The sequence below is a fragment of the Lissotriton vulgaris genome, chromosome 3_1 (genome assembly GCF_964263255.1).
Source record: "Lissotriton vulgaris chromosome 3_1, aLisVul1.2, whole genome shotgun sequence".
In the NCBI taxonomy this organism is placed as follows: Eukaryota; Metazoa; Chordata; class Amphibia; order Caudata; family Salamandridae; genus Lissotriton; species Lissotriton vulgaris.
The window spans coordinates 2,102,036,233-2,102,063,753 of record NC_141689.1 but is presented as its reverse complement, the minus strand read 5'-3'; the positions used below and the strand labels follow the sequence as shown (position 1 = coordinate 2,102,063,753).

At 48.2% G+C, this 27,521-nt stretch overlaps 1 protein-coding gene across 1 annotated transcript in view; it reads right to left on the bottom strand.

Moving 5' to 3' along the window:
* SGCB (sarcoglycan beta) overlaps window positions 1-27,521 on the bottom strand; it is a 292,490-nt gene that overhangs the window by 88,896 nt on the left and 176,073 nt on the right. The window contains exon 4 of the mRNA XM_086962654.1: window positions 15,456-15,647. Coding sequence (XP_086818780.1) covers window positions 15,456-15,647 — 192 coding nt within the window. The remainder of the gene's footprint in view (window positions 1-15,455; window positions 15,648-27,521) is intronic.

The window sequence follows — 27,521 nt, the reverse complement described above, 5'->3', positions numbered from 1 at the left end:
TTATATGTATTTTCTATATGCTCCGGGATCCCGCACATGGGCGGGGATTATTCCTAGATTATGACTATTGATGAGTATCCCCTGGATGAGAAAGTAATGTGTGTGTGAGGCAGCGCAGTGCGTGTGTGTGTGAGGCAGCGTAGTGTGTGTGTGTGTGAGGCAAATGCAAAATTGTGTAGTAAACCTCGAATCGCCGCGGAATCAATTCCACTAGCCCGCCCAATGTTTACACAGTATTTATGAAAGGTAATAGAAAGAAATCTTAATTTCACGCAATGCGGGCCTCTGAATATTTCATAATTCAATTTTTAAGAGCATGTCACTTTGGAAATGTTCTTCCCCGGAGGTAACGGCAGCGGTCCCAAAATAAACAAAAACACAGAGCGGGAACATGCTGCAATCGCCTGTCATTTCAAAACCGGGCAAGCCGGGAGGGGGCCTGTGGGACAAAAGGCACATTTGCGGCAGAAATAGCATTCATCTGGCGGGAGGCGCTGTGCAGGGAGTGCCTGGCGGGTCAGGGGTGGGGTGATCGAGCTTTATTAGGGTGCCCCAGGGGAGTTCTAGACACTGCTGTCCCAATCCTTTCATTCTCGCAGCGCCTTAGGCAGACTTAGGCACGAGGCGCTCTCCTTGACCATAACCTATGACACGAGGCACGGCAGCAAGCCTCCTCTGCCCCAAGATCCCACCTATACCAATACCATCGATTGCTCAAGCACCTAAATACGGGTCACAATGAAGCGCTATATCAATGGCCTTATAAAAACAGGTAGTTGACACGCATATCTCGGCAGCAGGTGCATTGCCCCCGGATCTGCCTCCGCAGCCCAGACTCACCCAGAGGAAGAAGTTGAGGGCCTCCCAGCTGTACAGGCCGCTCCCTAGAGGGAGGATGAGGATGCTGTAGCCTGGCCGCACGGCCATGGGGGCGTCAGGGGGTGCAGCCGGCCCTGGGGTGCCGTCAGCATGGTTTTGGGTGTGTGACTGTGAACGGGAGAAGGAGGGGGGGGGCGGTTCGAGGGAGACGCCTGTTTCTATGCAACCAATCAGCAGGGCCGAGAGTGGGTATGTGGAGGGGAGGGATGCGATGCACGTGCAGACCCTCGGCCAATAGATGCACATCTCCATTAATAGGCAGGCTGTTTTGGATTATATTCTTATTCTGTTGCCTTTATATAAGCGAACTGGTGATTTTGCCATTGAGAAAAAGCTGTAAAGTGATCCCTTCCCACAGGTAATCCCTTTCAACCATACTTCTAACATACTAAACGACTTAAGAGCTGTAGGATATTTGTAATGGTTGATCCAAATGAAAAGCATAAAATGGAGGTCGAAAAAGGTGATTTTAAATGGTAAGCAGGTTGGCAAATCGACTTTGTCATGTCCAGCAAAACCTTGGATGGGGTTGTAATTTGCCCAGAAGTGAAGTGGTAAAAGACTGTTGCATCTATACAGCAAACTTCATCTCCTAGCGGAGTTCCTCATTCAATAAGGCCACGACTCATAATAACCAGCACTCGTATGCCTCCTACAGCGTTTCACAGCCTCCCCTGGGGCGGGAATTCCGCCTTCTGCAGGAAGCCCGCGCCCATAAAGTGACTGGACGAGAAGGGCGGAAGGCGGAAGTCCCGCCCCAGGGTAGGTTGTGAAACGTTGTAGGCACGTAGGAGGAGCAGAGGCCGCCGATGCAAGTGAGGGAAGCCCCGCATGACGGAGCCTGTAGCCCGGTGAGTGCGGCGGGTGGGGCTTAGTTGTAGTGGGGGTGTGGGGTGTGTACGTGTGTGTGTGTGTGCATGTGTGTATGCAGTGTGCCTGTGTGCGTACGCCTGTGCCTGCATGTGTGTGCATGCGTGTGTGTATCTGTGTGTGTGTGTGTGTGTGTGTGTGTGTGTGTGTGCACGCATGGGTGAGTGTGGCTGCGTGTGTGCGCGCGATTGAGAGAAGCGAGAGGCGGACTTGCTGTGAATGTGGGACAGGAGATGTGCACGTCGCCGGGCTGGGCATGCGCGCCCACGAGGTGAAAACGCCGAGGGCTTGCGCGTGCCCATCCCCTGTCTCACATTCCCAGGAAGTGGATAACAAAAGATGCTTCGCTGGACGCAGCGCTTTGCGCTGCTACACCAGCTCGACCTAAAAAGGCCCCTGTGGTACTTATCAACATGGTAAAGGCGCGAGTCGTAACATCCTATGGGGTAAAGATGGCAGGGTAAAGTCTATATACCCTTCAAAACCATTACACTACACTTTGAAGCTGGAGCATAAGGACACCAGTGGCAAACCACCTCAATTGCCAAACTTAGGGTGCTATAACCTGAAACTGCCATTGGACACTAAAAAAAGGTCTCCGATATGTGGGCAAGAGGTTGGGATCATTAGGATTCCAGCCTCAGAAGGCACCAGTACCAGCTGATAAGCAAAGTATTTTCACACATAAAATGACTTAAGAAATTAGAAGAATCTGAGTTGCAAAACCTTGGAAATTGCGCAAAACTGAGCAAAATGTTCTTACAAGGGCTTAAACCACAGGAACATATAGCAGCTGGTCACTAATCTGCTAGATTTAGATCAGTGAGCATGGAATTACTGATCCCAGGATAGAAACAAGTTAAAAAGCCCCAGGAGAGGGGCTATTGCAGTCTCTCAAAAGGGGTCTCCGGTTCAGAGTCCCTTTAGGGCCCTCTATCACTAGGGCTTTCTCCTCCACTGTGCCAGGTGACTGGGTTGGACAGAACCAGCATACACATTGAAGCTCAAAAAGCTAGAAGTCGATATCGAGGAAGCCACAGCAATGACTGCAGAAAAGGCTATGGAGTTTGAGCAAGATGCAATTAGCTCTCCAGGATGACGAAGCTAGGTGTAGGGTAAAGGAACAATAGCTGGTATGGAAAAAAGAAATAGTGAGGAAAGAAAAGGAGAAAGAAAGACAGGTGGCTGATAAACAGAGACAGTAACAGAGAAGTAAAGATTGGAGCAGGAAGACAAGAAAATGGCTGAAAGATTTCAAAGATTAAAGACTTTTTTTTCATTTCAAAGAGTTTTATTGGGATTTTTTAAAACAGAAAAAACAGAACAAAGGCGACAATGATATGATAGTATAGCAGGGTAATAATAAGCAAGTTATATACATTGGATCAGGTGATGACCAGTGGATTCTACAAAAACGGAAAATAACTCACAAGATTGAAACAGGAATATCAAAAGCACAGCATCTACAGCACAATAGGGAAAAGTAAAGAAATTGAAGGAAATTAAAGAGTGGTTCACTGAGGGACCCATTACCGTCTACGAAGAGGATGCTATTATATCATCCAAGTAGAGGGAGAGTTGTGCCAGAGAGTATAACACATTTTACCAGTGACAGTACAGCATAAAGAATTCATATTCAAACATAGTTTAGAATAGTTATTTGGAATGCAGAGTTTGAACGTATAATATTGGGAGGGTGACCTGCTGTCCACGTCTGAGCGCTGACTCCAACCTAAGTCCGAGTAAGGTGACAGTCTACATCCAGTGGAGGATTATGGGGGTGTTGTCAAGGCAAAGTAGCTGTCCAATGACTCCCAGACGCTGTTATTTTGTGGTTTCCAGCGAGAGTTCTGGAGAGTGATATTATCTGCCCTCTTAGGAAGGAAATCCAGTTCAGCCAAGCACGAATGGAGGTAGCAGCCGTGTTCTTCTAGTTGGCCAATATCAGCTTACAATCCAAGGCTAGTAGTAAGTCCACTAGAGGTCTAACATTCTGTGAATGGATTAGGGGATTTAAAAATCCTTGAATTAGGAAAAGAAAGTCCTTCTTAAGTCGGATCCCACAAAGAGTGTGGATAAAGTCAAAAAAGCTATCCTAGAAAGAAGAGACCTTACTGCAGTGAAAAAGTAGACGGGAGAGGTCCCCGTTAGCTGAATTACAGTTCCAACATGTTGGGTCTTCTCGAAGAGCCATTTTATTGAGCCGAGGTGGTGCCCGGAATGTGCTATGTAGGTGCCAGTACTTTGTTTGGGAGAGAGAGGGGAATATCTAGTCGGATACGCCTTATTTCCAAATTAGCTGCCAGTTATCAGAAGGGATGGACCCATGGCTATCTCATTTTCTTATGACTGCCCCTGTGATGGATATGGATTTTGTTTTTCAGAGGTGGTAAAGCTAGGAGGATGGGTGACCCGACTTATTGAGGGAAAGTATTGCCTTAATGATGGAGGGATCTTTGTCTGGGCAATTTATCTTAGAAAAACTGACTTTGAGCTTGAGTAAGTCATACAAATCTATGTCTAGTAGGTTATATTATTGTTGGAGTTCTCTTAAGGAAAGATGCGCTACTGCGGTGCTCAGTTGTTTTAAGGAATGGATGCCTTTCGAAGCACTTGAGTTCCAGAATACTGTTTTCCCCAGGATTTTGATCATTGGGTTGTGCCAGATCGACATCATATTAGAGTGGTTGAAAGAGGTATTTAGGAGTTTATCGATTTTTCTCAGGGCTCTTTTTGTGTTAAAGATGTATTTACTAGAATGTGTGGGTATTATATCACTGGTTAATAATGAGATAGGATGAAGGACACCTAAGATCCAGATGAACAGGTGAGCGTAGTTTTTTTAGAGATATCCTAGTGCGTTTATTTTGTCAAATAAATTTTGTTAATAACTTGTCCAGTTTGTAATGGAATTCCTTCATTAGTACAAGGGGTAACATACTGATATGATAGTGAACTATCGGGATGACCATCATTTTGAGGGTCTCAACGCAACACCACCATGTGAGAGATTTGGGATTCCAACCCTCCAGCAAAGCTTCAATTTTTTTCAGCGTTAGATCACTAGAACAGAGGCTGTTTAGACCCATGATTTCAGACTTGTCCTTATTGAGTTTCTAGCTGGACACTCTATGATTGTCCTCTATTGTCTTTAGCAAGGAGGGGAGTGAATGAGACGCATCTTCTGACATAATCAGTATGTCATCAGCGTATACGGCCACCTTTACTGTCATTTTTTTTAAGGAAACACCACATATGGAGGGGTTTGTTTGGATTCTGTGAAGTAGAGGCTCTAATGTCAGAAGGAAGAGGGATGGAGAAAAGGGGCAGCCCTGTCGGGTGCCTCTTTCCAAATTGAAGGCAGAGGAAAAGAGTCTGTCCTAACATACTCTATCAGAGTGGGAACTAGACAGGGCCATGATCATTCTCGTAAAGGTCTTACCAAAGTTGTACTTCAATAGGGTCCCCCGGAGAAAGGACCAAGAGACCCTATTGAAAGCTTTCAAAGCATCAAAGGTGACAGCTACTGTGTCGGAGTTTGTTAGTTTCGCTTTCTCAATGATGTGGCATAGGAGACAAGTATTGTTGCTGGAAAATCTATTTCTCATGAATCACACCGGGGAGTGATCAATTAAAAACGGCAACAATGGTTCTAGTCTTTTACAGAGGATTTTGGCATAGATTTTTGCATCTAAATTAATTAGTGAGATTGGCCTGTAATTTTTCACAAGCAAAGAGTCCTTACCCTCTTTTGGGATAACTACTATGGGGGCCTCGCTGGTTGTGCCAGTGACGGAGCCTCAGTCTGAGAAGTGTCGAAATAAGTCCAGTAGAGTGGGGTTAAGTACAGAGGCAAATGTTTTATTAAACTTAGCCGTGAGGCTGTCGGGCCTGGAGCCTTGTAAGGTTTGAGGGAATCAACTGCCCTAAGTCACCTATTTAATCGTTATTGGCGCACTAAACATTAGTTTCTCCTGGTCCAAGATAGACGGCAGTGCTGTCTCCTAAAGATAAGTTTTACAGTCCTCTGTCAGGGAAATGGAGTCTTCTTTGTACAGGGATACATAAAAGTCTTTAAGGATCTCTATAATTCTATCAGCAGTGGAATGGGGAAGATTACATTTATCCTTGAGTGAATTAATGCTCCTACGATTCTGTTTCAAGTATAAGGCCAGAATTTTCCATGCCCTGTTGGCTTCACATAGTTTTAGGGACTTGAATTTATTGATCTAGAACCCTGCTCTATCACTCAGTATTCTATTGTATTCGTATGTATTGTTGGTGAGAGTGGAGAGGGTTTGTGCAACCCTTAACAGTGGCCTTGAGAGCATCCCAGTGAATAGTTGGGGAAATTTCTGAAACCATGTTATCCTTCAGATAGTTCTTTATCGTACATTCTATAGTGGCTCTAGATGCAGCGTCTTTGATTGACTGATCGTTGAATCTCAATTTTTTTTAGGGGATCTTGTATTGGTGACCATGAGAGACATGGTGATAGCCGAGTGATCTGAGATCAGCCTGGGCAAGATGTCTTTCTGATCTATTAGATGTGTGTGGGTCTTGGAGATCAGTAGCCGATCCTAGAGTAAGAATTATGGCAATTGTAATAGAAAGTGTAGTCCTTAGTATCTGGACCCATGGGTCAAGAAGGTTGAACCTGGTGCATAGCTTGAGAGGCGATTTATGTGAACTGGAGGAATGAAGTGCTGACTTGGATTGCCGGTCTATGGTTAGATACAAGGGGAGATTAAGGTCACCGCCAAAAATAATGAGATTGTCAGAGGGGATTTGGGTCAGTGGCAGGGCTAAGGAATCCCAAAAATCTGGGTCATTAACGTTTGGTCTGTACATATGGTGGACGTTAAAGCATTTGTTATTTTTGGATAGTTTTGTAAGGATCCATCTACCTTTATCATCTGTGGCATGAGAGTCAATAGTAAGATCAAAGTTTTTGGAGATTAGCACAATTATCCCACCCTTTTTATTGCTCGCTGGGGAGCAAAGGACGTCAGTGAGCCAGCTACTCCCAAAGGAAGCCACTTCCCTGTAGGATACTTTAGTTTGCTGCAGGAGGATCACATCTGCATCGAGTTTATAAAGGTAGTTACTCCTAATGTTTAGTAAAACGACTTTCAGGTTCCTGTTCGCGCGGTTGTTACTCATATTGTAGGGGTCTGTCTATGTAGATGTGTTGCTTGAGTGAGTCACTATGTGTGTGATCAAAGAATGGCTGGAGGAATCTGAATCCAGGCCTGTGGGATCTGCAAGCGTACTACCGTAAGAAGACGGCGTGAGCCAGAGGCCATCATGTGTTTTTGTGCTCGTATAAGAGGACAGCAAGTCATCCTAGGGAATCTAAAGGCTGAAGGTGCTATTTGGCTAACGAGTCAAACGTGAACCAGAAGTGTACACAAGAGGCAAAAGAAAAATGCTACAAAGAATAGCAAAGAAATACAAATGGTAACAGAAATTAACCCAACCCTACCCCACCCTGAACCTTGACTGTGAGGGTGACACCAGCGGTGTGAAGCTTGCCCCGCGGGGTACAGCAGTGCCATCAAACTATATGGCAAAGTGTAGGATCCAACATTAAATGGGTTTTAGTAAAAGCTTAAGACAAAGAACATGAATACCAGTACTTAATGTTGTCCCTCTGTAGAGTTGTGTATGGTAGACCAAGCCCCCCCTTATCCCATGTGGGAGTGATTCTCTTGAGTGTGGATCTAATAGCCTATCCTGGTTCCTGTTAAGAGTCTCATGAAATAAACTGAGAACCGAGGATATGAAGGCTGAGGACTGCCCCAGAGCAAAATACCTCATTGAATCACTTATGTGAGGTTTTACGGAGACAACTCATGGTGTCATGGTATTGTTGGGATGGAAGGAATGTGCCAGGCTTAGAGAATGTGTTCAGGACCACCTAACTATTGCGTTTAAAACAGAGAAGTTGAGCAACAATACCCATGTGTGGCTGATGTAAACTTATGTGAGGAAACAGTGGGAAACAATGGGACATTGCTGCGGGGGTACAATATTATCTACAGAGCCCATCAAGAGTACAGTGGATAACAGCGAAACAGGAAAACAGGGCACATATGGGAGCCAACCAAACCTGTCCAAGAACCAAATAGGTAAACCAGAGTGTTCGAAAGGATATGGATTAGATCCGCGAAGGAGGTTTGTATTAAGTTTAGTGGTGCTGGGTGAGTGTCCATTGAGGCTCCATCAAGTTAGTTTAAGAGGTCTTGTAGGTGTTTGTGGTCGTTGAAGATATGCGGTCTTCCATCCAATTGGATTCTGAATTTAGCTGGAGCAATGAATGAGAATTGTATGTTGGAGTTTTCCAGTTTGGGTCACAGTGCTAGAAAGCCCTTTCTGATCTCGATCGTAGGCTCAGAGTAATCTTGTGAGATGAAGATTTTTTGACCCTTCCACAGTATATGGTTGTTCTTACGACATAACTGAGGATTAGCTCTGTGTGTTGGTATCACAACGGGCGGCAGTCGATCTGACGACTTTGATTTTTGTTCGGAAACTTGAATGAGGGTGCACAGTGTGCTCTTTCAAGCTCAAACTCAGTTTTAAAAGAGAGTCCTGTCAAATGTGGAATCCATCTCTCAAGGAAGCACTGAAGGAACGACTGGACAACAACGCCCACGACAGCAAGGAACTCTTCACCATCGTCAAGAAGTTCTCCAACCCCAGCACCGGCAACAACGACATCACTCCCTCACAAGATCTCTGCGACTCTCTCGCCTCGTTCTTCCACCGCAAGATTGCCGACATCCACAACAGCTTCGGCGCACCATCCACGCACCCAACCATCGAACCAACGCCCCCCACCGCCACCCTCCGCACCTGGACCACGGTGACCACCGAAGACACAGCCCGCACGATGAACACCATCCACTCTGGATCTCCGACCGACCCCTGCCCCCACCACGTCTTCAACAAGGCCGACTCCACCATCGCACCCCAACTCCGGGACGTCATCAACACCTCCTTCAACACCGCCACCTTCCCGGAGAGCTGGAAGCATGCCGAGCTCAGCGCCCTACTGAAGAAACCAACAGCGGACCCCACCGACCTCAAAAACCTCCGCCCCATCTCGCTCCTCCCTTTTCCTGCCAAAGTCATCGAGAAGATCGTCAACAGACAGCTTGCCGCCTTCCTCGAGACGAACGGATCCCTCGACCCCTCGCAGTCCGGTTTCAGAGCCTACCACAGCACCGAGACCGCCCTCATCGCAGCCACCGACGACATCCGAGCCCAGCTCGACAACGGGGAAACAGCGGCACTCATCCTCCTGGACCTCTCTGCAGCGTTCGACACGGTCTGCCACCGCACCCTAGTTCAAAGTCTCAGCAACATCGGCATCCAGGAGAAGGCACTGGAGTGGATCATCTCGTTCCTCGCCGGAAGAACACAAAGAGTCCGCCTCCCCCCGTTTCGATCCGAGGCCACCGAAGTCATCTGCGGCGTTCCGCAAGGATCATCACTCAGCCTCACCCTCTTCAACGTCTACATGAGACCTCTTGCTGCCATCGCACGCCAACACAACCTCAACATCATCTCCTACGCCGACGACACCCAGCTGATCCTCTCCCTCGCCAGAGACCCCGACACCGCCAGAACCAGCCTACACGAAGGGATGAAAGACGTCGCCGAGTGGATGAAGAACAGCCGCCTGAAACTGAACTCAGACAAGACGGAAGTCCTCATCCTGGGACCATCGCCCTCCGCCTGGGACGACTCCTGGTGGCCCCCAGCCCTGGGCACCGCTCCCAAGCCAACAGGCCACACACGCAACCTGGGCTTCATCCTCGACTCCTCCCTCTCGATGAACAGACAAGTCATCGCCGTCTCCTCATCATGCTTTCACACCCTACGCATGTTTCGTAAGATCTTCCGATGGATCCCGACCGAAACCAGGAAGACGGTCACCCAGGCCCTCGTCACCAGCCGACTGGACTACGGAAACACCCTCTATGCCGGAACCACAGCCAAGCTACAGAAAAGACTCCAACGCATCCAGAACGCCTCCGCCCGACTCATCCTGGACATCCCCCGACGCAGCCACATCTCCGGCCACCTGAGGGACCTGCACTGGCTCCCCGTCAACAAGAGGATCACGTTCAGGCTCCTCACCCACACACACAAGTCTCTCCACGACCTGGGCCCCAAGTACCTCAACGACCGCCTGACCTTCTACACGCCCACCCGCCAGCTACGGTCTACTAGCCTCGCCCTCGCCGCCGTACCACGCATCCGAAGAGCCACCGCCGGAGGCAGATCCTTCTCCTACCTGGCGGCCAAGACATGGAACTCCCTCCCCATCCACCTTCGGCTGACCCAGGACCATCTCGCCTTCAGGAGACAACTCAAGACCTGGCTGTTCGAGCAATAGCAAACCCCTTCCCCCAAGCGCCTTGAGACCCTTCCGGGTGAGTAGCGCGCTATACAAGTGTTATGATTGATTGATTGATTGATGCAAGAATTCGCTGAGTTCACCGAACCCTCCGGCAGGCCAAATATACAAAGGTTCCATATGCGGTTCCTGTCCTCCAACTCGGTTACCTCTCTCTGAAGGATCTTAGAAGCGGTCAGTAATTTGTTTAGGTCTCTGGGTGGGGAGGAGGAGTTATCTTCCAGGGCGCTGATACGGGACTCTGCCTCCGTCTCTCTGGCATTGATGATATTTATATCAGTTCTGAAAATTCTTGCTGCATGATGTTTGTATTGATTGTGATGGATTTTGCAAGGTTGTGTACTTCAGCTAATTTTTTTAAGGATCGTGTCCATGGTATTATTAATTTCGGGCTTTCCTTTAACAGGCGAGTCAGGCAGAAGTGGTTCAGGTTTGGTTCGCTTGTTGTTCGGTTTGGTCTCTTTGTCTGACATGTTTTTAACAGTAGAAAGTTTGGTGAGGCGGTGCGAAGCAGATGCCAGTTTTGGGTTGTGTCGTTGTTAGGTTCCCCAAGCTCCGGAGCATAGATCTTTATTGTCCTGCTTGATGTAGGGCTGTAGTTGAAAGAGTTCACATTGATAATTCAGTTGATAGCAGTAATTAGCGGTATTTTAATGTGTCTCAGAAGCTGAGAAGTGGAGCGCAGTTGGAAAGAGGAGCACAGGCAGCCGCCAAGAATACCAGTGGTGTTGATGAGGGGAGCGAACTCCCTTTTGTTTGACCAGTAGCGTTAAGCCAGGGTGTGCAGGGGAAGGTTGAACACTAAGGTCGAGGCCCCAGGACAGAGAGTCACTGTGCAGCATTTTGTACTTTTGTAGATATCAGGCAGAGATCAGGCCGGCCAAAACAAACAAACCGTATGGAACTGCTCAAATCAAAGGCCCGATCAAATAGCCTCGTGTGTGGGTGCCATTTTAAAGTCAGGCAGAACTCTGTATTAATTCAGCAGGACTTTCAGCAGACCACACAGCCCCATGGTGTACCCCTCTCAGCCGGGGAGAGGAACAATGCCAATTGTACCTCAGACAGAGACTTGGTAACCACTACGGTCACTGTGCCTGTGTCTGATCAAATTGCCTTGTGTGTGGGCGCCATTTTAGAGTCAGGCAGAACAGCTTAACACCTTGGCTGCTTGAGGTATTTATCTCCTGTGCTGAGCCATAATGATAATGGGTGTGGTCATGACGAGATCAGCTCGTCATGAGCACAGGAGCACTGTGCCTCATGACGAGCTGAGCTCGTCATGAGCACCGAAGGGGTTAATGATATGGAGGAGTTCTGTATACCTTTCTTGGACGGGGAGATAAGCAATGCCAATTGGTCATCAGATAGAACCCAGAACTCCACATGGATGCTTACTTGGTAAGCACTACAGTGACTATGTCTACTGTTGTGTTGGGACAACAGACATTTTGTTAGTGATAGGCTGAGACCACTATATGTACGCAGACCGCAATTGAAACAAAATCACCAATTCGCTGGAAAAATGTTGACACCTCATAATTCGGTTCTGTAAATTATGCGGATTCTGGGACTGATAAGAATGTTATTGGATCTAGTCATTGCAGTGGGATAGCATGGTGTAAAGGTCCACGACGGAGGAGCTGCACAATTAGGCTACCATGCACAGTGCTGTCCAAGCCACGACGCTTCAGAGATTAAGGAATTAATGTAAACACTGCTATGCTTTGTCCCAGAACTGTAGTGAGCTATTCTGTCTCCAATGCCCGTATCCTGGTCTTTTTCTAGCTGAACATAACTATGCCAGTCAACCTCCATGTTCTATACTTTTCCCTAGTCCTACATGTCCTCTTGCATTCATACCTAGAACTCCTGTATCATCTTTAAGACACCCATTTACCTCAATTTAGAAATTGGTTCACATGTGCCAGCATCAACTGTAAAATATATCTAAGATCTGTCCTTATCTTATTTATTTCTGGCTGCTAAAATTCTCGTTTTCACTCGCTTTTTTCTTCACTTGATTCTTAATCCTGATTCTCCATATTCATGTTTCACCCATGTTTCACCCGTATAGCATATATATATATATCTCAGACATTTACCTACTCTTTGAGATTCTACCAGCCTCTCACTTTACCTTTTTATCTTTCTGCAAAGGCCTCGGTTTCAGGACTACCTTCAATTTCACATTCTTACTATAAATGTTTGTGGTCTTCCTCCTCTCATTTATCTTTAGTGATTATTGTATATGTTCCTGAAGATTCCTTCTCAAATTTGGTTGTTTTCGCCTTCCTTTTCTTGCCCCCAATCATGTATTTTGCCTAAATATTGGAATGTTTTGCCTTCTAGCATTCTTTCTGCCCCAACTTAATCTTGTGTCCATATAACTTTTTAAAAGTATATATTTTATCTGTAGCCTACTCAGGAGTGTTGCCATCATTCTAACCTTGGTTTCTTGTATTTCTAAATGACTGCCCACAACATTTCCACTAATGGAAACTTGAATTTGCTAAAGCGCTTTGGCAAAATCACTATAGAATAGAAGTAAAACAAAAAGGGAAACCAATTGGATCAAATCCACTTCGCTCAAGGACTATAGCCCTTGGCCAAGATTCACATGGTTGACTATTGTTGTGCTGGGTTTCACCGTTTTTTTGGGGGGAAGGGAACAGGCTTGTGTTACAGTGGCTATTGAAACCCTTGTGTGCAGTTGCTCTTGAGAACTGTATCTACAGCTTACCCTGGATTGAACAGAAAAGAAAGATTACATTTCGTTGTTGGCTCCCACCGAACACTATTAACTGAATACAAAATTAGCAAGTTACTCACCTTTCATAATACTCTTTCTGGTGGATACTATATCGAATTGCAGATTACTCGCATTAGAATATCCTTCAGGCATCAGACTGGATCCGGAGATTCTTTTCATACCAGTACTCCTGTGTGCTGCTAGGTGCAGTTGTACAGCTCCACGTTGGCTCTTTAACACCTCAAAAGTGACTGAACAGAGCCACATATACATGTCATGTCATGTCAGCAAGCGGACATCAGTTTTTTTATCTTTCCGCTTTCTGTGCCCTCATCTTCCCGTTTAAAGCCTTACCCACAAGTCTCTCTGGAGTATGTTTAGTAAGAAAACAAGAGTCACCAGGAGCTGGGGTCTGACACCTGGCCACTTGCCTATTCACCAGTGGGCAGGAACAAGGCTTTAATGAAGTGCCCAGCAAGGAATTGGTATGGATCTTTGTAAAAGAGTGCAAGAGCTCAGGCGTGATTGCCAGATTTGTGCCACATTTTGTTTGTTTTGGTTTCGAATGAAGGCAGCTGTAAATCTACCTCAGTTGGACTCCTACTGCAAATAATGCACTCTCTTCCGTTAGTGGACCAAGTGGCAAATCAAAACCTGACTCAGGGGATGTACCAAGCCCAATGGCCTCCTATAAGTCTATGTAAAAGTTGCCATCCGTGTAGTGAGGGAGGGGGGAACCATTCCCCTCCCCACCATTATCATCACCATCCTAAGGTGTGCCTTGCTCAAAGTCCGAAAAATAATGGAGCCCCTGCTAGTGTGTCTGCCCTGGTACAGGTGCCTAGTGAGTCAGGATATATGGCAATTAGCTGCGCTTTAGTAATCTTGTAGATAAACACTGGGCAAGGCGGGCTGAATTCTGTTAGGAGTCTGATATCGGGATTTGCCCTTGAACTCTGCCAGAGCTGGTGGTGTCAGTACCAGGGTCAATGTGGAAGGGCCCGGCACAGATCTTGAAACCTGAAAGTCTGTACCAGAGTTGGTACAAGGCCAGAGCAAATGCCAATGAATCAGACAGTGCTTAGGTGCAGAAAAAGACCAGGTTCTGGGCAGTGAGGAGAAAGCAGCTATGGGTTAAACAGGGGGTTTACAGATGGAAAAAGACAGGTCTTAAGCTTTCTCCGGAAAATTGTCGAAGACTTCAGCCGGAGCCATATGGGGAGTTTATTCCAGTGTTTGGCTGCTAAAAAGCGGAAGGAGTGACCTCCAATCCTAGCTCTTCTGATGGTCGGAATGCTAACCTGCCCCGTCCCACTTGATCTCAATCAGCAGGTAGCAGCGTACGGGGTAAGTAGGTCATGCAGATAGGTGGGCCCTTTCTTCTAGAGAATGCGGTGGCTGACACACAAAGTTTAAAAAAGAATTTGTTCACTAACCGGGAGCCAGTGAAGGGAAGCCAGGGCTTTGTTAGAGGGAGCTCTTCTAGGAAGCATTAGAACGAGATGAGCCGCAGCATTCTGAATGCATTGGAGTCTCTGTACGCATTTGATATTTGCTCCTAAGTAGAGGGCATTTCCATAGTCCAAGCGCGATGTCACCAGGGCGTGGACCATAGTTTTCCTCGCTGTGACAGGGAGTACATCTAAGGTCTTCGGGAGTCCTCTGAGAACCCCAAAACATCTTCCCGCCACCCGCTTGGTGTGAGTTTCAAAGGATAGTTTGGTATCCAACCACATCCCCAGGTTCTTTACCTGATCACTAAGAGGAGGGGTTGGTCCCAACGATATAGGCCACCATGCTGAGGACCAAATCGAGGGTGCTTTGCCTATCACTAGTACCTCTGTTTTATTGCCATTAAGTTTCAGGCAGTTATGAGCCATCCACGACGCCAGTTCTTGTAGGCACGTTGAGAAATTGATGGCTGCCTTATCAGAATCTTGGGTGTGGGTCACCACCAATTGTGTGTCATCAGCATATGACAACACTGACTCCAAGTCATATTCAGCTCCCTTCTCTCACTTCTGGAGTGGAGCGGAGCCAGTGTCAAGCCCCATAGAAGTGGGAGCATTGCTGGAGAAAAGTTTATGGATCTAGTCTGGCGTCCGGGGAGTATTCTAAAGTGAAGAATCTGCAGTCATAAATACCATCAGACAGATGCTTACTTTTCTGAGTGTTGGTGCATTATTTTTCTTTATATAATTAAAGTCCTATCCTTTGATATATATTGGAACTGTCTGGGCATTGATTTTATTATGCTTTATGTGTTTGTCATACATTACTTGAGCTCCTAGTCACACACTTAATCTGCAAGCAAGCCTTGACCCTCCACCTCACCATCCCTTGAGAACAAAAGATGTGGCACAGCAAAGAGCGGTCATTGTATCATGACCACATGGAGCAAAACAGAGACATCTGATAACTATTACACAAGCATTGTCCAGTTACCCTAGAGTGATCTATGACTCAGAAAACGAAAACAAGAAAACATGGAGTACAGGGCTAAAGATGCATAGCAATAAATCTTACCCTTTCTGTTGATGCTTTTTGGACATTTAGAGTTTTCACACCAGCTGGCAAATGGAACTCATGTTTTTCGTAGTCCGTGCTGAACAAAGTCTTCTGGGTCCTAGGATCAATAAATGCCATCCCGACATCACTGGTGATGGCGGTATTGTCTTTTTCCACAGAGAGTTTTGTTGTTCCTTGCTCAAACACAACCTTCAAAACACAATATACCAACAGGTTCAGAAGCTTGACAGAATAAAGTAAAATTAAAGGAAACGTGTTTCAAATTATACCTATTTATTCTAGTCTAAAGCTTTAAATACTGGCTATTTAATTGCAAAATAGCTCTAAAACCTCTGTTTCGCAAACTCTGCCATGATATGACATGTTAAATCACATAAACACAGCCATGTGTTCAAGGTATTCCCTATTTATACATGATGTAGGATTCTGTACTAGAAAACTGATCAATAAAAAACAAAATGATATTACTTTTTTAAGCCAAGCATTGCTGGTGCTGACAACATAGAGAGAACAAGTGATGGACAGAATGCAAAACAATGTCATACATTCACCCCTGCACAGAGATCTGGGCCTAAATCCATAGTTTGTTTGCTCACCATGCCATTCCAGTTTGGACCCAGCCATATGCAAATCAGTGTTGACCCTGCACCCAATGGGAACAGTCCAGCCCGAACTGCCAGACAAGGTCTTCCCTGGACTGGAAACAAGCATCCTAGGACCGGTTTCGGGCTTTCATCCCTCATCAGCCAGGATAACTTGACTCCAGTGGCATGGACCCATGTCTGGGCATAATCATCCCACTCGGGGTGACAAATGCAACAAGAACAATTCATGGACTGAATGCAGAATAATGTCAACATTCACCCCAGTACAGAGATCTGGGCCTAAATCCATTGTTTTTTTGCTCCCCCATGCCATTCCAGTTTGGACCCAGCCATATGCAATCAGTCTGGACCCTGCGCCCAATGGGAACAGTCCAGCCCGAACTGCTAGGCCAGGTCCTCCTGGACTCAAGCTAGCCTGGCTGTTGAAGGGTGATACCCTGAAACCAGTCCTAGGATGCTTGTTTCCGGTCCAGGGAGGACCTGACTTGGCAGTTCGATCTCAACTGTTCCCTCAAGGAACAGGGTCAAGACTGATTTGCATACGGCGGGGTCCAAACTGGAATGGCATGGGGGAGCAAAAAAACAATGGATTTAGGCCCAGATCTCTGTACTGGGGTGAATGTTTGGAGTGGTGAGCAAAAGAATTGTGGATTAAACCCACATCTTTGTGACTGGGGGTGAATGTTTGAATTGTCTAGCATTCCGTCCATCAATTGTTTTTTTTGCATATGTCGCCCTAAGTGGGAAGGGTATGCCCAGTCGTGGGGCCCATGCTCACTACACTACTGGATTCAAGCTAGCCTGGCTGATGAAGGGTGATATCCTGAAACCGGTCCCAGGATGCCTGTTTCCGGTCCAGAGAGGACCTGGCTTGGCAGTTCGGGCTGGACTGTTCCCACAAGGAACAGGGTCAAGACTGATTTGCATATGGCTGGGTTCAAACTGGGGTGGTGTGGTGAGCAAAAGAATGATGGAATAAACCTGGATCTTTGTGACTGGGTGTGAATGTTTGCATTGTCCAGCATTCCGCCCATCAATTGTTTCTTTGACAACGCAGAGAGGCAGCACAACGGTGATTAGTTGTTGGCATCTTCTACCGAGTTGACTGTGTGAATAAAGGGTGCTTTTTACAGCAGCATCAGTGACCCCGAAGGCATCAATGCATTATGGATTCCAAAGCTACTGAAAGGCAGACAGACAAGATAATGGGGGAGAGATAAGCAGCCGAGTCTTTACCGAGACTTCCTGAAGGAGTCGTGATTAGTTTGACAGAGAAGAAAAAAAGGGCAGTGACTATTCAAGTTTGGCTGTAAGACTGAAAAAAGACCTGTCGCCCAGCCTTGAGGAGTGAATGACAGGTATTTTCAAAAGACGCCTGTTTCACTGTCTGCCCTATTTAAGGTGGACAGTGTAAATTTCTTTTTCCCTGTACATCACCACCAGGAAAAAACTGGTGGTAAAAGACAGGAAAAACACAATAACCCCCCCCCCCCCGTCCCTCTCCCATCTTCACCCCTCTAAACCCCCTTCCTGGGGGAAAACTCCCAGGGGGTGAAAGCCATTGTTTTGTTGTTTTTCAAACACAAATTCCTACTTTGGAAGTTTGTTTTTCTAAAATGAAAAATGTGGAATGTTTGGTGGTCCTTTATCATGATTGACAGCATTGTTCATCAAACTTTTCCTACATTAACAGGAACTACCATGATAGTGGTTCCTGACAATGTACAGAGCTGTCCGCTGGGCCGGTGGACAATTCTGAATTTGGTGGGTGAAGGGGCTTGGCCAGTTGGAGAATTAAGTAAACATGTGGGGCCCATCTGCTCTCTTCAGTCCCCGGTGGATTGCTGTGTACTTGGCCCCAGCTGCTGTGCACCTAGATGCAGCAATTGGTGTCGGAGAGGGGGGCTCCCTGGTGTACATTGGGAGGTGTAAATTGGGAAACTGGGTATTTGCTGCGGCCTGGACTTAGCTCGCAATAGACAACAACGTGCACGCAATGTGCAGTGCCAGATGAAGGTCACGTACAACCTCGACCCTTTTATTCATACCCCCGGTCCGAGCCCGGTCACGAGGGGTGGTGCAGGGCTACAAAGTACAGTAGCGGCCGGATGGCCCTCTACATCCCTCCTTTCCTTTAGATCGAGGATATGCAGAGAGGGTGAGAGGATGAAAGGAAAGAGGACAGGAACATAAGAACAAACGTAAATGCACAACAAAGAATCATGATGTGGCAGTCTTAGACCAGGGCCTTCTGTGGCACTGCGTTTTAACACGCAAAGTCTTTCAACTTCTGACTGGGTGCTGGGTTAGGTCGGAGCAGATACCGTTGGCTTTGTGTAGTCCCTTCACTTGTGTGCACTGCAGTACTTTCCCGGAGATCTCTCCAACTCTCCCTGGCGTGGGCGATCTTCAGGGTTTCCCCTTTGGGCACCAGTCACTTCATCCTCAGGTGCAGGCATCGAACCCGTGCCTAGGGCCCCAGCCAACTCCCTGGGTGTGTCCAGGGGTTTATCTTCTTCTTCAGGGGATAACCCGCTGGCATGTAGGTTTCCCAGGGCTTCTTTGAACCAGGACACTTTCACACCAGTGTGGCGACCTCTCTGAGCCATGACCAGGGTACAGTCCACTCGGGTGACTGTCCACACCTCCGGTTCAAAGGGCGTGCAAAAACTTCCAGCCTGGGTGACGGTCTTTGAGGACCAACTCGGAACCTAAACGCACACCCGGTGTTCGGGCTCCTCGGTTCGCTGTCGCTTTCTCATTAGTGGCCGTTCGCTTCTGTTGGGTTTTTCCAATATCCAGGCTAGGCGGTGCCCATTCGGGATCTTCGGGGATAATGTCTCTTGGTGGTCGCTTCAGCAGAAGCGTGGCCGGGGCACATCCCGTAGTCGAGTGTGGGGTCTGACGACAGGCGGGCAGGAACTGCTGGTGTAGGCATGTCTCCGGGCCGTGTTGAGGGTCCTCATGAACCGCTCGACCTCGCTGTTGGCTTGAGGCCATTGTGGTGTGATCCGGGGGTGTCGAATGGCCGGGCGCTCTAGAAAGCCATGGAAGTCCTGACCCTCGAATGGAGGTCCCTTGTCTGATTTTACTTCTTCAGGTAGTCCTAAGATGGCGAAGATCTTTTCTAGGGCTGGCTGGACATGCGTGAACGCCGTAGACGATACCAATTCCACCACCAGGAACTTGGAGAAGGAATCCATGACAACCATGGTGTGCCACCCGTCTAGGAAGCTCCCAAAGTCGATGCTGATCTTGGCCCATGGCGTGAGACATGGTTCTTCAGTGAATATGGGGGCGGGAGCGGGGTCACCGCCGGTGATGGTGCAAGGGTGGCACCTCCGGACTTCCTCATCCATGATGTCGTCCATGAAGGGGAACCATACCTTCGCCCTGAGCCTGGCTTTGGTCTTGGAGGTGCCCTGATGGCCTTGATCAGCAAGCACAACCATACGTTAGCGTAGATCCTTTAGCACAATGATTCTCTGTACACTTAGGAATAGTCCTGATCCGCTGACACTGATCTCATGTCGTAATCTCCATATTTGGCGTCAGGAGTTTTGTTTCTCCGCGGTCAGCAGAGACACACCATCTAGAAACCAGTGCCATTGTCCCTTCTCGAGGGCCTCTTTGACTATTCTCATGGTGTTGGCCGCCTCCGTGGTGTTGCAAAGATCGTCTTTGGGCAGGGCCAGATGGCCGGCACTGTCCTCGATCATGCAGACGAATCCCCCGGGAGTGAATCTCCCTCCTTCGCCGTGGGGTGCCGTGACAGAAATTCAGCTGTGTTGCCCGCGCCTAGTTGGTACAGCAGGTGGAATGAGTACGCTTGTAGATGGACGGGCCATCTCTCGGTCCTTGGGGGCGCCAGGTGCATGGACCCGCTGAACAGCGGTATGAGGGGCTTGTGGTCCATTATCAAGTGAAAGGGATGGCCGCACAGGCACAAATTAAAGTGATGGCACGCCCACCGAATGACCAGAGCCTCCAGCTCTATCTGCGCATACCTGGTTTCCGTCTGAGATAGCGCATGGCTGGCATATGCCACGGTGACGCAGGTTCCTTTGGGGTCTTCTTGCGAGAGGACCACCCCTAGCCCCACCAGGCTGGTGCCACCTACTAGCTCTATCTTCCTTTGGGTTGGAAGTACACCATCGTTGTCTGATCAAGGAGCGTTTTCTTGATGCCTTGGAGGGCCGCCTCCTCCTGGGGTGTCCACTCCCAGGGTGTCCCAGTCTTGGTCAGCTGCCGGAGTGGTTCGGACACAGTGATGAGGTTCGGGAAAAACCTCCCGCAGTATGTTGCCTTCCAAGGAAACTCCTTATCTCCGTGGGATTCTGTGGAACTGGGGCACTTCTGATGGGTTCCGCTTTGCGGGGATCGATGCGAAGCACATCTCTCGAGAAGACTTAGCCGAAGAAGTCTATGGACCCTTGGTAAAAAGCGCACTTTTTCTTGTGGCGGGTGAGCCCACAGTCTGCCAGCCTCTGCAGCGTGGCCTTCAGTCTGGCATGATACTCCTCAAGACACTGTGCATATATCAGAATATCGTCACTTAGGTTGATCCTTCCTACGAGGCCAGAGAGTGCTTCCATGATGGTGTTCTGGAAGACCTCCGCCACGGATGACACCCGAAAGCTGAGTCGGTTATACCTTCGGAGGCCCACATACGTGGAGAAGGTGGTAATATACAGGCTCTCTGGTGCTAGCTAAAGCTGGTGGTATCCAGAGTTGAGATCGAGTTTTGAGAACCATTGGGCGCCGTTCAAGTCTGCCACTATATCATCCATTGTCGGGGTCACGTGTCTTTCTTTCGAGATGGCTTGATTAGGGAGCCTCATATCCATGCACAGCCGAATCGCATCTGGTTGCTTCGGCTTGGGCGCCACCACCAACGGGGGCACCCATGGAGTGGTTCCCAATACCTTCTCTATGACTCCCAAGTATTCCACGGTCTGCAGATCTTGATCAATCAGGGGGCAGAGGTGGAAGGGTATGCGCTAATGCCGGAGTGCTTTCGGTTGGACTGTTTGGTCAATGTGCAGTTTCACTTGGCGTACTCTGAGTTTGCCCAGCCCTTGGAAGACTTGTGGGAATTCACTCATCATGTCCTCGGTGTGATTCTTGTGGACCTGCTTGGCGAAGAACACCAGCTCCAAATCCTGTGCCATGTGGCAGCTCAACAGCGTTCCCTTCTTTCCTTCGGTTATGTGGAATTTGGTTTTTATGGAGTACCTGGTATTAGAGACCTCAACCTCCATCATCCCTCGCAGAGGTATCAGTGCCTCAATATGTGTAGATCTTGGCCACGCTGGGTGTTAACTTCGGTTTGGGCGACAGCCGTTCGTACTGGTCAGAGTCCATCACATTGACCGATGCCCCAGTGTCAATTAGGATGGGTACAGAGATTCCGTTGACCTTGATGTTGCACATCGGGGGCGGCTGCTCCTTGCGTCCTGGCCTTCCTGCGAAGGAGATGACAAACGTGTCATTGTCTGCTTCGTAATAGGCGGTAGCGTCTTGTTCGAGTGGAGGTCTGGGGTTTCCACGCTCCTCGAGTGTGAGGTTCTGAAGAGTCGTCGACCGCCCTCTGGGTGCGCTGCAGCGGGATCTCCCTCCACTGCTGCAGCAGACGCTGGCGTAATGGTTGGCCTTGCCACATTTTGAGAACATTTGTCCTATTGCAGGGCAGCTGCCTGTTGCGCACTGCAGGTATGGTCTTACTACTTCTTTCCTTTGTTGGGAGCTGTACCGCCTTCCTGGTGTCTCTTATGGGACCCCCGCAGTCTTTCTCTGGATGGCAAGGCTGGTATGCTGCACTGAGCTAACTTGCTTTCAGGGTCTCTACTATTGGCCCTCTTCCCAATCACTTGGTTCTTTTCTTCTTGTGTGTCATTTTATTTTCCTCTTTTTGTATGAGAGTTTGATATATTTAGTGCCTCTCGCTGAACGACCTTTACCACGCGTGGCCGTGTCAGGCAGTCCCAGATAGCCACAGCTGCCAATCGAGCCTTGTGCAGGGCCTCCGGTGATGTCCCACGGAGAGGCCTCCACGTGTCTGGCCTGAAGGCCCCGCTCTCACGTTGGGAGATATGCGTGGCAGGCATGCGCTTCACAGCGGGTTTTGACCTGAAGTATGATAACGTCGTCCCTCGCCACTCCTGCTGGAGACATACACTCACTTACCTCGCATAAGACAACAAAGTGCACGCCAGGTACAGAGCCAGCCGAAGGTCACGTGCGACCTCAGCCCTTTTATTTATACCCTCGGACCGAGCCCTGTCACGAGGGGTGGTGCACAGCTACAAAGTATTGTAGAGGCCAGATGGCCCTCTACACCCGGGAGGAACACCTGACACTGGTTCTGGGTGGTTAAAGGTCGCCCTTGCGGGAGAAGCAGTGGCCAGTCTTGAATGAAGCTGGGCTGCACATGCCACCTTAGCTAGGAGGACTGGTCACTGCAAATGGGAGGAGTAATGCACTCTGGTGGCAGAACCAGACAAACCGAGAAAGAGGGCCAAGCATGTAGAGGGCACACGGCGACCTGCAGCCCCCACCAGGCAGAGCGCTGGTGGATGCAGGCCCAGCAGTGAAGAAGTTGTGGCCCTTTGGTAGGTGAGGAAGAGAACTCTGAAGCGGGCAGTGCCCTAGTACCATCTAAGAAACGGATCTGGAGCCGGCAGAAGCGAAAAAGTGCGGGGGGAGCGGTGGGCCCTCCTTGTCTTGGCACTCCAAGGCTCAGAAATAGAAAATAAATAAATAAAGACCGAGTCGGGTCTGTATCCCCCACTAGATGCCGCGGTATGAGTAAGACAAGCAGGCCTGGCAGTTAAAGCGAGAGTGCAGCCTGCAGAGCATTCATGGCCAGGAGACAGAGGGGACCATTCCGAGCCTGCCTGGTGCACACTGGAGAATTACTTGACCGCCGCTGCCCCCACCAGGCGCAAACAAGGCCCCATCCGTGTCAAGCCTACTGTAGTATCAGCAACCTGGACTCTGTGTTGAGGCCTCCGGCAGTGTGAGAGAGTGAATGACATGGATCCGGCGACATCAGAGGATGACGATGAAACGAGGACCTAAGTGGACCGACTGCTGATGGAGGAGAGGCAGTGTGGCAGGGCGGTGGCCTACAGCAGACCAGAGGGCATGCGTCTGGACTGACCTGTCCTATATACTGCGCGTTCTTCCTCAGAAATAATGCCCACTAGCAGGAGTGACATGGAAACATCCATTGAAGACATGTTGGTCAGCAACGGTGCTCGGTATGATAATCAACACAGAGTGCCCTCCTCATACCAACCGAACCGTCACTGACAGGGAAGCAAAGTCTCTACCCATGCTCGTCATCTCACAGGAGTGCTTACAGCAGTTCCTTAGGGAGATCAAGGAGGAGGTGGCACAATCCAGGCTGATCTCAAGCAATACCTAAGGAAAATGCATCAGATATCACAGGGCTTTGTACCAGGGTCAATTAACGACAAAATACAGTTGATGCCAGGTCAGAGAGAATCCACGACCTGAAACTAGATTCCTAGTCATAGAAAGACTTAACACTTAAGCAGAAGGACAATGAAAATAGATCAGGGTTTCAACAGAATATGTATCTTTCTGCGAGTGTCAGAAGACTACCTTTTACAAGCGTTTTCTGCAATACCTGCTGCACCATATTCATGATCGCCCAAGAAGCTCTAACACTTAACATAGGAGGAGAGAACCGGGAGGATCCTCCAGTCATTCTAACCTGGGTTAAGTTTTACGATGAGAAAGAAATGGCTGACCTACAATAAGTTGGCAGCAGCAACACTGGAACGTAGGAGGGAAATGCACCAAAGCATAGAAAACTGTACAAGAAGCCTGGCACATTCTCAGCATCAAGGACAGACATGCAGATACGGTCGGTCGACGCAACCACTTTACCTGCTGAAAACTCTTCTGGGCAGTGCTTGAGAATAGGTGAAAGATGCTGGAAAAATATCTCCCCATCTACCACAAACATCGAGAAAGCACAACAGGATGTTTATAGATAGGCGGAAAATCTGAGGGACTGTGACCACGTTGCTGGACTCTGGCAGGGTGTGGGGGTGGCGAAGGAGGGTCAAAGAACGCAGGCAAAAGCAATCAAGACTACTTTGACCAATGATAGAAGCTCAGGCTGGCGAATTAATGAATTTATCCTGCATGATTCAAAAGTTACAGCAGAGGTAGAAGAAATACAAAACACCTCACCGAATAGGATTCTTAGAAGAACACATATAGACTCCCTACAAAACTCTGGCGGAAAATGTCAGCACTCAATGCCCAGCTTAGCGCTTTAGACTAGGATAGAGCAGAAGGATTAGTTACTTACCTGTAATCCTAGTTCTCTTCCAGGTGTATCCTCATCAAAGTCATAAGCATTAGAATATTCCCGCCCATGCGCGGGACCCCGGAAACACTATATTATGTGTGCCCCACATATATATATATATAAATAATATATATATAAAAACATGCAATAGCAGCCAAATAACATCAGAGCTGAAATATGCTGTGAATAATTTCCACCATACATGAATAATAAGCATTAGAAACATGAGAAACAACACCAAAGATTGTTTAGAAACTGTTTTAATGCTCAGAAAGCAGTAGAAATTCTCATAAGTCACTGGAAGCATAGGAAGCTCCCAGGCTGCATTGCAAACACACAGTCTAAAAAGACTGAAAAGCTAACCTGCAGCTGAATAGCAATAAACTGACACCGTGCCTTTAAGGCACTCATGACCCCCTGTATCCCATCATGCCCCAGGGGTGACAGTTAGGTCAGTTGTTCTTTTCGGAGACTGAAAAACAAACCCAATAACAAATAGGTTAACAATATCTCCTTATATATATCCTTTGCCCGGGGAGGCGGGAGGGTTGCTTATGACTTTGATGAGGATACCCCTGGAAGAGAACTAGGATTACAGGTAAGTAACTAATCCTTCTCTTCCAGGGGATCCTCATCAATAGTCATAAGCAATAGAATAGAATAGCGAGCCTCTCCTCATCCCTGCGGGCAAAGGAATGATAAGACAGTAATCTCATCAACAAGTCTGAGTAGACTATAGACTACTCAAACAGATTCCTCAAGGAGGCTTGCCCTACTTGAGTATCGGCCCTGGAATCAGATTCGAGGCAGTAATGCCTCGTAAAGGTATGAACCGATTTCCAGGTTGCAGCCTTGCATATTTATGACATTGGAATGTCATGCAAGAAAGCTACTGTAGCGGCTTTCCCTCTAGTGGAATGCGCTTTTGGTGACATCAACAAAGGCTTGCCTGCAAGCTGATAGGCCAATTTAATGCAAGAGACAATCCATCTGGAGATGGACCTCTTGGCCGCTGGAAAACCTGTTGTCATTGAGCCATAGTTCACAAACAGTTGGTCCGTTTTCCTAATCCCTTTAGTCTTTTCCAAATAAAACTTTAGCACTCTCTTAAGATCTAAGGAGTGAAGTGACCGCTCGGCTGGGGTCGTAGGATTTGGAAAAAAGGAAGGGAGGGAAATAGACTGATTTATATGAAAATCAGAGATGACCTTAGGCAAGAAAGATGGATGAGCCCTTAGGACTACTCTGTTGTGGTGGAAAACAGTATATGGTTCCTTCGCACAGAGCGCTTGTATCTCACTTACTCTGCGCGCAGAGGTAATCGCCACCAAAAAAGCTGCCTTCCAAGAGAGATGTTGCAAGGAAGCCTTGTGGATGGGCTCGAAAGGAGGTGACATTAACCTGGATAGAACTATATTTAATTCCCAAGGAGGAGAAGGATTTCGCACAGGGGGATACACTTTCTTCAACCCCTGGAGGGAGTCCTTAACCACTGGAACCTGAAAGAAAGACATCTGATCAGGTGATTTTCTGTATGCTACAATAGCTGACAAACGCACTCTAATAGAAGTGTACTTTAAACCAGCAGTTGCCAGGGAAAGGAGGTATGGTAAGATGACGTCCTCCTGCCCCTTAGTCGGATCCAAGTGATGATCCCTACACCACAAGTAAAATCTTTTCCACTTGAACGCATAGGACGCTCTCGTGGAAGGTCTCTTAGCCTCCTTTAAAATGTTCATGCATTCGGGAGGCAAGTTCAAATGTCCATATTGCAGGACCTCAGGAGCCATGCTGTTAGGTTCAATGATGAGAGGTTGGGATGCATTATCCTCCCTTCATTTTGCTCAACAGGTCCGGCCTGCAAGGGAGCCATTTGTGTGGACACACAGACAGATGTAGAAGGTCCGGGTACCACAACTGCCGAGGCCAATCCGGAGCAATCAGGATCATTTCCATGTTCGACCTGAGGAGCTTGGAAACTACTCTCGGAATTAGCGCTAGGGGAGGAAATGCGTATGCGAACATCCCTGCCCAATCCATCAGTACGTTCCCCTGCATTCCTGGCCGGTGGAACCTGGACGCGAAGGCGTGGCATTTGGCGTTTTTGTCGTCTGCAAACAAGTCTATGGATGGACGACCTCAGCAACGAAAAAGCTCTTCTACTACTTCGTCGTTTAGCACCCAGTCTGGCTGATCTTCGAAGTGCCTGCTGAGTGCGTCTGCTTTTACGTTCAACTCGCCCGGAAGGTGCACTGCCACTACTGTGAGGTCTTGAGAGAGAAGCCAATGCCAGATTGTCTGAGCCTCTCGACAGAGTGGGCGAGATCTTGTGCCTCCTTGTTTGTTCAGATAGAACATGGTGGTCGTATTGTCCGTCTGAACTAGGACTGAGTTGGATTCGATCGCTGGTAAGAAAGCTTTGAGAGCCAGGAATACCGCTCTGAGTTCCAGCATGTTGATGTGGTATGTCTGCTCCTGCGCAGATCACTGGCCTGGAATTTGAAGCGGACCCATGTATGCTCCCCAGCCTTGCAGGGAGGCATCCGTCACTATAGACTGGGAAGGAACGGGTTGGTGAAACGGTACCCCCACCAGCACATTTTTTCTCCGAATCCACCATTTGATGGCCTCTTTCGTCGCCTAGGAAAGGGTGATACGATCTTCCCAGCGCCCTGTCGCTTGTTCCCACTGATCCTCCAGAGCCTGTTGTAGAGGACGCATTCTCAGCCTGGCGTTTGGGATGAGAAAAATGCAGGACGCCATGGAACCCAGCAGGGATGCTACTTGTCGGGCTGTTGGAAGCCGAGACTCTAGCGGAATCCCACATTTCTGACTCATGGAAAAAAGTCTCTCCTCCGAAGGAAACGCTTTTCCCAAGCTTGTCTCCAGAACGGAGCCTAGGTAGTGGATGGACTGTGTAAGCCGCTGGACTGACTTCTCCAGGTTCACATGGAGGCCGAGCCTGTGTAGCTGGTGCAGGCACAGTTGCAGATCGTGCGTTACTTGTACCGGAGATGGACCTTTTAGGAGCAAGTCGTCCAGGTATGGGTAAATGAAGAGACCCTTTTTGTGAAGAAAAGCCGCCACCACTGCCATGCATTTGGTGAAGAC